This window comes from Manis pentadactyla, chromosome 19, assembly GCF_030020395.1.
Source record: "Manis pentadactyla isolate mManPen7 chromosome 19, mManPen7.hap1, whole genome shotgun sequence".
In the NCBI taxonomy this organism is placed as follows: Eukaryota; Metazoa; Chordata; class Mammalia; order Pholidota; family Manidae; genus Manis; species Manis pentadactyla.
In genome coordinates, this window is record NC_080037.1 from 8,828,955 (window position 1) to 8,842,237 (window position 13,283).

The window sequence follows — 13,283 nt, forward strand, 5'->3', positions numbered from 1 at the left end:
AGCCTCCCCCAGCCGGCCCTCCCCCGCACCCCGCAGGCCCTCCTGCCCCGGCCGGTCCTGCCCACCTTCATCTCATACTCCTCCCGGGTGTCGATGGTGTCACAGTGCAGATCCTGCTTCAGGTCCGCGTCGTCCTTAAGGGACTGCAGAGCGGCGGGGGCGACGTCAGCAGACCGAGGTCCCGCTCTCGCCCCCCTGGCCGGCCCCACCCCATCCCCAGGGGCCACCTGCTGCAGGGAAGGGTCTGGGGTCATCCTCTCCCAGCACAGGCTCTGGGATGTGGAGGGAAGAGGCCAGGCTCCTGGGTTCTATCCAGCTCCAGTTCTGTCCCTAACTCTCCGTGTGACCGTGGCTATGCCGCTGCCCCCTGGGGACCATTTCCTGAGCTGAGCAGCGAGGCAGCTGCACCAGAGAACTGGGGGTGCCATCGGACACCCTGTGCAGGGAGGGTGGGTGAAGGAAGCCTGTGGAGGGCCCCCACGCGGCCTCTGCCGGAGGGACATGTGAGTGTGTGGCAGGGCCACGGTGGGCCGACTGAGGGGGGACAGTGACCGTGGTTATGAGGGAGATGGGGGGCCCGAGAGGGTGAGGAGCGGGCGGCCGGGGAGGCACAGGACCCTCACCGAGTAAATGGCCTTCATGACGCGGGTGGCTGTGGAGACGCTGGCGGTATCATCCTCGTGGTCAGAATGCATGGTGAGTGGCTCGCGGTTCACCGTCTCCACCTTGATGTCCAGCTTCCTCAGGGTAACGTCCTTACGACCTGGGATGGGGGAGGCAGCCCGGATGCTTTCTCCCAGCCTCTGCTGGCTCTTTCTGGCCCCCCAGGGCCGTGGAGCGTGCGGCCCCCACTCCCCGGTGTCTCCCACACGCCTGCCGGGCAGCCAGGCTGTACTCACTGCCTTTGCGGCGTCGGTAGAGGAAGAACAGCAAGGCGATGAAGAAGAAGACGAGCAGGACGCCGGCCCCGATGGTGGCCCCGGCGATGACGCCCACGGGCAGCACCTCTTCAGGCGAGGGAAGGAAAGGGTGCGGTGAGGACCGAGTCATGGGGAGCTGAGCTCAGCGTGGGCGGGGGGCCCAGGCTTTAAGTGCTGGTGGACTTGAGAGGAAGGTCTGTGCGTGTCGGGGTTTGGGCCCGAGCTTCAGCTTGCTGGGGGCTGGATCATGGTCATGTCCGAGCCCTGCAGCTGTGGCATCACCTTGACCCTGGCCTCGGCCGTCCATCTGTCCCTCTCCCGCAGCCCCCCTGCTTGTGAGGCTTGGTCTCTCTTTCCTGGGCTGAGCTCTCGGCTGAGGTCAGCGGTGTCCAGACTTGGCAATCTGCCGTGTTCCACCTTCCATACCCACCCCGTGTGGCCCCTGCACCTTCACCTACCCTCCCAGGGCTCAGATGGTCCTAGGTTCCCCTGCTCCCCAGAGCTGAGAGGGGCCCAGGAATCCTGACTCCCAGCTTTCTCCCCCTTCCCGGTCGTCCTGGATGGAGCAGGTCCCCGGAAGGCTCTTCCGCTCCCTCACCCCCAAAGCCTTCCCTGCCGAGACAGACCTGATCCCCCCTCTCCCAGGTCAAAAGGGAGAGCCTCTTTATCTCATCAGACTGGAGAGCCTCGAAAAAAGTTAAAGGTAATAAATACTTCCTTCATCCTGCCAAAGTGCCTTAAGGGGCAGAACACACGTCCTGTCAGACTAAGGGCTCTTGAAGAGGTCTGAAGTCGGTGCTGACACCCCATAAGCTCCTTCGCTAAGCTGAGTGTTCCTGGAGGCCTTGCTCACGTTTGCCCCCGCAGCCCCTGGCCCAGAGCAGGTGTTCCATAAATGTTCAGAACAGTGAGTGGATTTCTCCGGCTGAGCACCAAGGCCAGGTTCCGGTGGGCAGGCCCAGGAGACTGTTGCCTCTCTGTGAACCCTGCCCCTGGGGAGAAGAAGGACCGGCCCCCCAGGCCCATGCCCAGCCAGCCCTGCGGTCACCTCGCTCTTCCAGCTGGATGATGGCTGTGCCTGGCCCGAAGCTGTTCCAGGCAGTGCAGTTGTAGTGGGTCTGAAAGTCGGCCTCCACGACGTTGTGGATGGTGAGTGTGGACAGCACTCCGCTGCCTGAGTTGGTCCTCTCCACTGTATAGCGTTCCAGGGTCCCCACCTCCAGGAAGTTCTCCTTCCATGCCCAGGCCTGGGGCGGGGAGGGCAGGAGGGGATAAGGCAGGAGCAGGTGGCAGAGACACCTGACACCCCCCTCAAGGCAGCTTAATGCTGTGTGCCCGCTGTGCCCCTAAGCCAGGCTCAACACTCACCCTGCAACAGACCTGAGTCACATCTACTGCCTCAAACCCTGGCACTGAACCGCCAGTCTAGAAGCACAGGCTGCCCAACGTGATGAGAGATATGCGAGGACTTTCAGATATGCCTCGGGACATCCTTTACAGTGCAGATTCTCAGGCGGGGAGGGGCCCAGGAATCTCATGTTTATGCGGATCCCACGTGGTGTGGGCACAGCTCCTCTGGCGCCCTGACATTGGGAACCCCTGATGTCGCAGAAAAACTCCCAGATGGGAAGTCAGGAACCCTGGGCTCTAGGCCTGGCCTTCCCCTCCAGCCCGTGTGGCCTTCCCTCCCCTCTCTGGACCTCAGTTTCCTCATATGTAAAGGGACCGGACCAGGCTAGAGAGCCTGCCTAAGGTTTCTCCAGCTCCTGCCGTCTAGACTTCCATAGAACATAACTCGATCTTCAGCCTTACCTTCAGCCAACCCACAGCTGACCCCATGCCAACCCGCCCGGTGGGAGACCCAGCCCAGACTCTCACAGTGGGTAGGAGCTATCGTGGGACAGCGGCAGCCCCAGGGTCCTCCAGCCCGCCCCGCCGGGGCATCCCCTCTTCATGTCCCCTCCCACGGTGGAGGCGGCCCACGGGAGGGGCAGCAGCTGAGGTCTGCGGCTGCTTTCCGGAGCTCCACCCTCCCAGCTCTGCAAGGAAAGCCCCAGGGAGCTGGGCTGCCCGCTGCCCAGGCGGCCGTGCTAATGAAGTGTCCCTGGGCAGCCCTGGAGTTGGCCAAATGGTCATTAAGTGTGATGAGGGGTTTGACGGTTAATGGTCACGGAAGGAATTAATGGCTCGTGGTGCGGGGGAGAGGAGAAAGGAGGGGCCAGTCGGAGGAGGGAGGCCCCCAGGGGCAGGTTGGAGGGAAGACAGGTCAAGGGAACACCCTGAGACTGAGGAAAGGGGAGGAGAGGGGGTGGGACAGGGCACGAATGCAGCGGAGGGGACCCAGGAGTGGGTCCGGGAGGGGCTTCACCAGGCTTTTCAGTCCCACAGAGGCCCTGGTAGGAAGGTTCATTGCCCCCATTTTATGGATGAGGAAAATGAGGTTCAAAACACTAAGTGATTTGCTCACGGGCACAACTAGTAAGACAGGAGCTGGCATCTGAGCAGGGAAGGAACAGAGGTGACAGAGGCTCAGAGGACTAGAGGTAGAGAGAAGGCCTGGGGAAAGAGAGGAGCAAAGAGCGGGTGGGAGGCTGCTGCCCCGCAGGAGGCCGGTGCTGGCCGCCCCCAGACCCCAGGCGCACCCCAGCACTCACAATGCGGTCTGGGGGCGGCGTGCTCCCGATGAAACACTCCACCTTGCCGCCGTCGCCCCTAACAGCGTACTGCACTGCCTCGCTCGAGATGATGGGGGGCCCTGCAAGCAAGAGGGCAGTCAGAGCCCGCCGGAGCCCCTGGCACCTGCCCGCCCAGGCCCCGGCCCTCTCGGCAGCCACTCACCATTCACGTACAGTGGCACCTCCCGCTCAGCCACCCCTATCCGAGGCACAATGGCCCGGCACGTGTAGGTGCCGGCATCTGCCTGGGTCACCGACTTCAACAGCAGCTGGTTGCTGTTACTCAGGACCTGGGCAGAGAGAGCAGCCTCGGGTGGGGAGCCAGGAGGCCTGGGCCCCTAGGTCAGGGTGGGCCCCCGCATCGGAGGCATTGGAAAGAAAGCAGGAAGGGCCACAGGTGAATTCCCAGAAGGGAAACTGAGTCCCGAGCCTGCTGGACCTCCCCTGACTCTAAACAGGTTGGCGTTTACATGTGCCATTTCTGTGCCAGTGGGCAGAGAAGGGAGGGGGCAGGGGAGGCTGTTTTCAGAGGCGGCTTCCTCCCCTGATGGTCTAATTCTTGCCCAGTGAGGCAGGAAGCTTCACTCTAAAGTCCCTCTTCCTGCAGTTTTGGCTCGGACTGTCTGAGGGAGGTCTCTGCAGAGCTGCAGAATACAGGCCTCTCTTTTCTAGTGAACCATTCCGGCCGCCTCCTTCCTACGTGGCATCCATTGACCAGGCCTTTTCCCGGAAGCAGCTCCCCTTCGGGCCCCCCTCCCTCCTTCCACACACAGGCCAGGGGTCCCTCCCATGCCCCGGGACCAGCCGGCTGTCCGCAAGGAGGGGTGGGGTTGAGCTCAAGTACTGTCCTGCTCCTCACATCCCGGGACCCTAGAAATATCCTGGGTTTGATCCTAGAAATATGCTGCACCTCCTCGGCACTGTCCCCCACGCCTCCCAGCACTGGACAGGCAGCAAGCGTCTTACCATGTTTGAATCCTTTTTGGTCCAGGTGAGGGTGAGAGGGGGATTCCCAACCCAGACACAGGTGAGGGTCACATCAGAGCCGATGTCTGTGGTCGTGGGCTTGGGGTCAATGACAATCCGGGGAGCAACTGAGGCGGAAAGGAGCAGTTAAGGCCTGGTCTCAATGGGAGCTCAGCTCCAGGAAGTCCGCTCTTCCTTCTGCCCCGCGACCTCCCCACTTCTCCTCCCAGGCCTCCTCCAGCTTCGTGGAGCCGCCCTGGCCCCACCCTCGGCCCTTCAAAGGCCCCTGCCCTCTGCGCCGGCCCCGGCCACGCAGCCACTCACAGTGGACATTCACCAGCGTGCTCACGTTCGTGCTCCCCACTTTGTTGTGGACCTCGCAGGACACAGGCTCCGTGAAGAAGGAATAATCAACATTTGTCTCATAGCGACTCTCGTGGGCATCCTCGATCAAGAAGCCCCCCTTGGCCCACCTGGGGTGGGGACGTGGGGGTGTGGATCAGGACTCGGACCCCTCATCCGAGCCCAGTGGCACCGCCTCCCCGCGGCACCCCACCAGCCCCCACCGAAGGCCGCTTCGGAGTCCCCACCAGCCCCCGCCCCTCGCACCTGTAGCCCAGGATCTCGGGGTTGGCCGTGGCCTGGCACGTAAAAACAACTCGCTCGCCCTCCTGCACCGTCTGTGGCTCGATGGACAGGGTCACTGTAGGAGGGTCTGCAACGCAGGGCACGGGATGTCAGGGGCCTTCCTGGCCCTCAAGTTTCTTTTTTCTCTCCCTAACACATACACTCGGACCTTACCTCACAGCACCATCATTGTGCGGGGTACCAGCTCCTCACCTGTACCCCACTGACCCTCTAGGGGGTCAGCCAGGGTGACGACCAAGGAGGATACCAAAGGGACCCACTAATCAGTGGACGTTAATGACCCACCGTGGCCACTAGGCGCCAGTGTGGCCACACTTGGCTCACTGAAAGGGGTGGGGGTGGGGCACCGTCCCTCTAATTGCTGCCCACACGCCCACCCTTCCCTGGGCAGAGGGAATTTATTGAGCACCTACGAGGTAGCATATTCCTTGCTAGAGGCTCTTACACTGTATTTCGTTTCATGCTCATAACCCTGAGAAGCGGGCACAGGCCCACAATCCCGAATCTGAAACCCTTGGGATTAGACGTGTTTCAGAATTTGGATTTTTCAAATTTTAGAAAGGTAACGGTGTGAATAAACCATTTATTATGTAAGAACCCCCACAGGATCTGGGCAACACCCCACAGTGACGCACTTTAACACAGCTGCTGGCATGTAGGATATTCAGATTAAGTGGGTCATTTAAAAGACTATGAAGAGACTAGCTCACGTTTTGCCAGCTCAAATTTTATTTTGTGCCAAGTATGCAGAATTGTAAACTGAGGCTGAGAGAGATGAAATCATTGCTAAAGCCACTGGTTTTGACTCGGGAACTGCCCGCCTCACAGCCAGTGCATCCTAGCCCTCGGTACAAACCAGGGAAGCCACAAGGGTGAACAGGGTGATAAGCATCTGTCCTGGGGCCCCTAAGAGGCTCTTTATTCTCCGCCTCTCCAAGGGCGGACATGTTCCCTTCCTCATCCCACCGCCCCACCCTGACCCTCCCCAGGGCCCGGCTCACGGTGCACGTCCAGCTCGATGGAAGTCTCCTTGCCGCTCGGGACGGCCTCGTTCATGCTGCGACAGGTGAACACACGCCCGATGTCCAGGTCTGTGGGGTTAATGAGCAGCTGGCTGGTGGTGGTCTCCCTTTTCCCATCCTTCAGCAGTTCCTGGAGTGGGACAAAGGTGGGAGACACGGTCACACCGAAAGCCCCCTACTGTCCTCTTCGGGTGACCTGACTCAGAGGTGGGCTTGAGCTGGAGGCCACTTTGACCTGAAGCTCTGCCCCACCCTCTTCTCTAGCTTTGGTTTGTAATGAACAGACTTTATATTTTAGAGAAGTTTCAAGTTTGCAGAAATACTGAACAGAAAATACAGAGAGTTCCCACATACCCTCCTCCCGGACGCCTCAGTTTGCCCCATTAGTAAGGAACGTGATGATAGGTGTCTGACTGATGGACCGCTGTCCCTATGTCACCGCCAACCAGAGCCCGGAGTTGACCTGAGCGCTCAGTGTGGGCTGTATAGTCTCCCCGTGGTTCTGAGCCTCATCCCAGGAACTCTCTGAGCCCAGCTCAAGTTCCTTCTGTCCTGCAAAGACTTTCTCAGTCACCGCTGCCCTCAGGACTCTTCAGCCTGAGCCCCGCGCCGTCAGCCTGCGCACTGCTCTGACACACGCAGCCCAGCCTCTCGGGCCCTGTGCGAGGATCTGTCAGCACTGCGTCCGTCCCTCCTGCCAGGCCATAAACTCCGTGAGGGCAGGGCGGGGACTCACAGGCTCAAAGTCTCACACTGGCCCAGTGGGGTCCAACTTGAGGTCCCCCAGCGCGGTCACAGGAACCCTTGAACTGTTTTCAATACTGCACAATGCCCAAGGGGAACCATGCTGTTTGCCAAAGGAAAGCCCCCCACATCTATGCGGGGCGGAGCAGTACCGACCCAGTGCGGTAACACTGGCTCTGTCCTGCTGCTTCCGGAAGCTCCGGGGTCTTTAATGAATATAAAAAGGGGTGGACAAAAACAGCCATTAACACATCAGCTTGTTTGGCTGCCAAAGTATATCAAAACATGTAGCCCGAGGGGAGAAAAAATAACCGATTTCTTGGCGGTGAAAAGGTTATGCTGCACTGAGGCCTTATTTTCACTTGTCAAACAGTGAAACTAAGGCCAGAGGGAAGTGAACTGCCCACGGTCAGACAGCGTGTCAAGAGCAGAGGTGACCGGGTTCTCCTTGGAGGCTCACACGTGAGCAGGTCTCCTGCAGCACCTAGCAAAGGCCTGGGTACACGCAGCTGGCAGAACCCCGAACAGGAGACTTTCCAACTCCAGTTGACTTTGCCTTGTGACCGTGGGCAAGTCACTCGACGTCTTTCTCTGCCATAGCTTCTTTGTCCATGGAAAGTACACAGTAATCCCTGCTTCCCCAACCTCTTAGTTGTGCCAACTGGAAAAATCTGCCAACTAGAGGTGAAGGAAAGAGGGCACAGCGCTCGGAAGAGAGAGCATAGTTCCACCCAGGTACAAACCCCAGCTCTGCAGCATGCCTGCTGTGTGACCTTGGGCAAATCACTCAACCTCTCTGACCATCAGTGTCCCTCTTTGTGGGTTGGAAATAACACCCACCTTATGACAGTCCCATGAGGATTAAGAGGGACTGTCCAGGAAGAGCTCAGCATGCAGTGCCTGGCACACAGTAGGTGCTTAACCCACGGAGCTATTATTAGCATTACTCTTAGTCTCTGCTAACTCCTAAGTGGCATCATGAACTTGTGAACTCACTTCTCCTGTCTGGACTTCAATTTTCCCAACTAGAAGCGAGAGGTTGGACCAGATGAGCACCAAGGCCCCCCTCACATCTGTATCCCCCCAAGTCTGGAGTCAGACCCATGAGGGAAAGGGACGGGGACCTGCGATGAGGCCCAGGAGGAGCCGGAGAGCAGCTGAGGCCTCACCGTGCTGGCCACGGCGCCCTCCTGCTGCGTCCCATCCCGGAACCAGATGATGGTGGCAGCGGGCTTGGCGTTAAAGGCTCGGCACGTGAGGTTGTGGGGGGTGCCTGCCTGCAGCAGAATCACAGGACCTCCATCGATCCTGGTGTCCTCAGGGGGGACTGTGGGGGAGAGCAGAGCAGAGTCAGTCCAGGGTGCTGTCAGCATGCCAATGACCAAAACCGTGCCCCTCAAGGAACCCCCCTGCATGTCCCGCCCTTGCCGGGGCGATGCCACCCCTGCCCCTGACTTGCAATCACTGTACCTGTGGCTCCCGTGGTGGCGTCACCCAAGGCCCTTGGCTCACAGTCATGCCCCCACCCCAGTCTTTCCCAGCCAGTATTATTTTCCAGCACTACATCCCCTGCCGCTGCTCAAGGCTGCATACTACAGATGAGGGGAGTGGCCTCAAATTAGGAGAGTGCCGGGTTATCCCAGGGTTTGAGTACAGCTCACACCCTGGGGCCCTGGCCCAGAAGGTGGCTACCTCCACGGGGCTTCTTACATCCACTCCCCCTCTGTGCCCTGCCCTGGGACAGCCAGATGGCCGGGTCTATCACGGCAACCTCCCAAATGAGGCCCCTGCGTTCAGTCCCGGACGGCCCCAGCCCATCCATCACTGCGGGCAGGTTATTGTCTCTGCAGCATAGCTAAGACCATGCCACTTCCCTGACGCCTGCAAGGGCTACCAGCTGCCATGGGCAGGAGCTCCACGCATCTCGGCCTGCTGTTCAGGGCTCCTCCACACGTCCTGCACTTTCTCGCCTCGCTTCTCCTGTTCTTTCCCTCACAGCCTCTGCTCGTGTTACTCACCCTGTCCACGTCCCCTGCTGCTCAAGGCCCTCCAGGCCCTGTAGCCCTGGACACTGCCTCGGTGGGTCCCAGCCACTCGCTGAGCCCTTGGCCTCTTCTACCTTGGGTTTGGGTTACTTATAATGACCCGTGCCCCCACCCCCAACCAAATCTGTCATCCCTGGCAAAGCGGGGTCCATCTCACCAGTGTTTACACAGTCTCCAGTGCCTGACGTGGCTAAAGGCTTGAGGAACTGGATGGAACAGGCACCAAACGAGGCAAGAGGGGCCTCTCTCTGCCCTACCCGTGGGCCCCTAAGTGCTCAGGGGAACTAGACTGTAAGTCCCCTGAGGGCAGGGGCTGCTTCTGATTTCCTCCTAAAGCCCCGCAGTCTAGCACAGAGCTTGTGTGACAGCAGGTCCTTGGGGATATCAATATTAATTATGCACTAATGAGTAAGTGATTGATGAGATGAAGGCAGAAGGATTTTGATGGTCTTGCTGGTCCACCTACTGCTCATCAGGACAGCACCATGAAAGGGTTTTGCTTGCTTTTTGCTAAGAAAGGCCAGGAAGACTCAGAATGGGGAGAACCCTGGTCAGCAGACCCAGGGAGGGCCCTGGGGTCCCATGGGCTGTCCTGGTGTTCATGAAATGACGGTCCCCACACTGGGGTTTCCAGGAGCAAGGAACCACCTGCCGCCATCCCAGCTTTCTGCCCCACTTGTGCGCACAGGGTGGTAAGAGTGGTAAAAGCATGGAATTTACCATCACGCTGCCCCTGGTTTAAATCCCATCTTTATTTACCCGTCATGTGACCTTAGATCCCTCAAGTTAGTTTCTTCAACAGAGACATAACCATGCGTACTCCCGGGTCCGTCATGAGGGTTGGGGAGGAGCTGCTATGGACTGTCACATGTAGGGCACACGGGACGTTTGATCTACTGCTCAGACAAGAGCCAGAAACTCCTGGCCTGCCAGTCACCACCGAATCCCTGGCTCCTCCTCTTTGCTCGCTGGTGCACCTGCTCAGGGTCTCTGGTGGGCGTAGGTCCCTCCAAGGCCCCACTTTGCTACCACACCCAGATGGGAGGGGCCTGGACGAGCAGAGGTCCTGGCTGCTGCAGCCAGGAGACACCTGTGCACGCACGGGGTGCACCTCCTGCGGGGGAGGCTCCTCCTGTGGTCTTACCCTTCCTTTGTAATGTGAGCTCTCTCCCTTTGTTCAGGGAAGGACTGTCCATCTGTGACCTCTGTCACTAGCCCACCTTTCTCTTTGTATCTGGGGTATCTGCTCAGCCACCAATTAGAGGGCATGTGCCCATGTGTTTGTCTGTGAATGAATGCATTTTTGTGATTTGGGACAAGACAAATTTGTACATCAGTCTATGGCCTCAGTTTCCTTGTTTGTAAGCTGTTAAAAGCACCATGGACATCTATTCCCCAGAGTTGTTATTCTGAAGACAAAATGAGACCAAGGATGAGAAGCCAACTGTAAACTGATGTGATCGACATTATTTCCCCTGTTCATTGAATGCTTATCGGGTGTTAGCTCAGTGCCACATGTATATGATTTCATTTAATCCCCACCACAAATTATATCTCATTAATCCTTCCCCGGCAAAAACCACTAACCCCAATTTGCAGATAAGGCATTGAGGCTCGGGGAGCTAAGCAAACGTGCTAGGAGGCAGGAGGGGGAGTTAAAGGGCAGGGTGGGGCCGCAGAAGGCCTGCCAAGCCCAGAGGCCCGCTCATCACCACCGCACTTGAGCTGCTGGGGTGGGCCCGAGTGAGGAGGGGCGCGGGGCCTGCAGATCTGCCTGACGTCTAGTTGTGTCTGAGGGCGGGTGGGAGGCAGTGTCCTCAAGGTCTACCATGGGAGTGAAAGGCCATTCTGTGAAGCAGGCTGGCCTGGGTGGGGCCGGGGAGGCCACTGAGCAGGTATGGCGGGGGTGTGCAGGGTCGGCCACATGCCAGGAGGTTGATGCCAGGCCCTGGACGTGGCCCACTCTCGGCCCTGCCCTGCCCAGTCTCTGGGACCCTGGGCTGCCATGGGCAGAGGCTGCATGTGGGCAGGGAGTCTGAGAGTCGAGGAGACACAAAGGAAGGGACAGAGTGAGGGGAAAGAAGAGCCAGACTGATCTTTTGTCTCTTTTACCCCGGGGGCCTCTTTCTGCTCCCCTCGTCCACCCAAGCTGCTAGGAAGGTTCACCCTGTCAGCACTGACCCAGCACCAACCATGCCCTACAAACGGGCCAGCCAGCTGCCCCACTCATATGGCTCCTTCTCACTGACTTGCAAGATTTTTAACAAGATACGAATCCATCTAGGATCCCATGGATAGTCTCCTCCTCCAGGAAGCCTTCCTTGAATGAACCAAGCCACTGGAAGCCCTGTTCCTGCAATACCTAGGGCTTAGTGGGCCTTTCCCCATCTCTTTATTTCTCTGTCTCTGTGCTGGGGTGGGAGGATGGGAGTTCTCCGGAGCAGAAGTAGTACCCTCCAGGACCCAGAACAGGTAGTTAGGGAGGGAAAACGAAGAGAGAAGCTCTTTCAAGAACCTCATGGTTCTCTTGGAGTGCCTGGTCCAGCCTGGGGGCTCCACATGCCCCAGCGACAGATGGAAGACGATGTCTTGGCGTGCCACGCCCACCCCCAGCGGTCAACTAACTTGTTCCCCATTCTGAACCCTGCTCCTTGCTAATTCTTCCCATTTTGCCTTCGCCAGAGAGGAAAAATGAGTCACCAGCCTGGAGTCCTAGTCCTTCAGGGCCTTTACACCCAAAGAAATTGGCTGTTGGGTCCCCACTGTCTTCACTCTGACACCTCGAATTTGCCCAGCCCTTCACAGTTTAACGCCTAACGAGGTGACAGTTACTAAGAAAAGGTTGGTGTCATTAAGCTCTGTTACCAATGAGAAAACTGATATCCAGAAGCCGTGACCTCTTCAGGGTCATGGTGCCCAAACACGGCCCCGGTCTCCTGACCCCCAGTCCAGACCTCTTCCCAGCACACCAGGCAGCATCCTGGGCTCTCCGCGCCCCCTCCCGCCTGCTGCAAGCAAAAGCTTGTGTCCGAGGTCACTCAGCCTTGTTCCGTCTCCTTCCTCCCATCCTCCTGGGGGCTCCCCCCACTTCCAGGATTTTGGGGTTAGGGGCAGGAAAAGAGAGGAAGCAGGACAGATCAAATGGGGGCAAAAAAAAGAGGCAGAGACAATGACAAAGGGAAGAGAAAGGGTCACAGGCAGACAGAGTCAAGAAACAGAAGCACAACAGAGGCAGAGGCCCAGCGAGACGAGACCACCGGAGCTTGAGGGAGACGGAGGTACTGCAAGAGGGGCGTGGCGGGAGGCAGGGGCATGGCCGAGCTGGCCTCACTGCTGTCCTCTGGGGGAGAGAGTCCCTCGTATGCACATGGGCCTGGGTGTCACCATAGAGGAACATCTGCTCTGTGCTGTGGGTGGCAGCGTGCCTCCAAGACACGTGCCCTCCTCCAGCAGCCCAACCAGATGCAGCCAGTACCCCGGCCCGGCACCCCCCACTCTCAGCCCTCTGGGCCCCTCCCTCCCAGGCTGCCCTGGTCCCTGGGGAGGCCTGAGCACACACGGAGGGAGGAGAGGAGGCAGCAGAGGGAGAGGGGTAGGGGAGGCTCCCTCGCCGGCAAGGCTGGCTGCCAGGGGAGGCTGGGCAAGGGGCGCTGGGTCTGCACCACCCCCACACCTCCCTGGGGGTGGAGTGGTAGAGCTTATGTGCAGATGGCAGGGCCCAGGCTGGGGCAGAAGGGGCCGCACCTCACACACACCCCAGGTCTCGCCGGGGGTGCCCACATGCCTGTTTGGCTTCTTCCGTGTGGACTTGGCTTTGGAAGTTTAAAGGATTTGTGGAGGGGATTGTGGGGTCAGGCGTGAAACCAGGAAGGAGAGAGAGAAATGGGAAGGGCGAGAGGAAACGGGAAGGGGAGTGGCTGGCAGGCCAGGAGACAGGCAAAGGCCCCGGTCATTACTGAGCACGGTGAGTTTTGCCCGCCGGGAACGCAGGGCGGCCTCCGTGGCCTGGCACTCGTAAGAAGCGTCATCAGACAGCTCGGCATCTGTGATCTCCAGGTTGTACTGCCCGGCGTCTGCAGAGCCCACGACCCGGTAGCGTGGCCAGGCTGCAGGAACAGAGAGACCCCGGGTGAGCCACGCCCCAGTCTGAGAACCAGCCTGGACCACAGTGCCCCACCCCACATCCGGGCGTCCTCCCCGCCTGTCACCCCCAGGCCAGGGTGCCGGCCCATTCCGGGCCAGCACTCCTCCCTCTGCCCTCTC

At 59.2% G+C, this 13,283-nt stretch overlaps 1 protein-coding gene across 3 annotated transcripts in view; it reads right to left on the reverse strand.

Moving 5' to 3' along the window:
* KIRREL1 (kirre like nephrin family adhesion molecule 1) overlaps positions 1–13,283 on the reverse strand; it is a 95,257-nt gene that overhangs the window by 5,633 nt on the left and 76,341 nt on the right. For 2 of the 3 annotated variants that reach the window (XM_036922638.2, XM_036922637.2), the window contains exons 3-14: positions 12,977–13,126; positions 8,145–8,302; positions 6,211–6,361; positions 5,171–5,276; positions 4,886–5,034; positions 4,562–4,689; positions 3,759–3,933; positions 3,575–3,675; positions 1,969–2,167; positions 900–1,007; positions 624–763; positions 66–143 (exon numbers count right to left, since the gene is read on the reverse strand). In XM_036922638.2, the coding sequence (XP_036778533.2) occupies positions 66–143; positions 624–763; positions 900–1,007; positions 1,969–2,167; positions 3,575–3,675; positions 3,759–3,933; positions 4,562–4,689; positions 4,886–5,034; positions 5,171–5,276; positions 6,211–6,361; positions 8,145–8,302; positions 12,977–13,126 (1,643 nt within the window). The remainder of the gene's footprint in view (positions 1–65; positions 144–623; positions 764–899; positions 1,008–1,968; positions 2,168–3,574; positions 3,676–3,758; positions 3,934–4,561; positions 4,690–4,885; positions 5,035–5,170; positions 5,277–6,210; positions 6,362–8,144; positions 8,303–12,976; positions 13,127–13,283) is intronic. The other variant, XM_036922640.2, reaches the window with a different exon arrangement.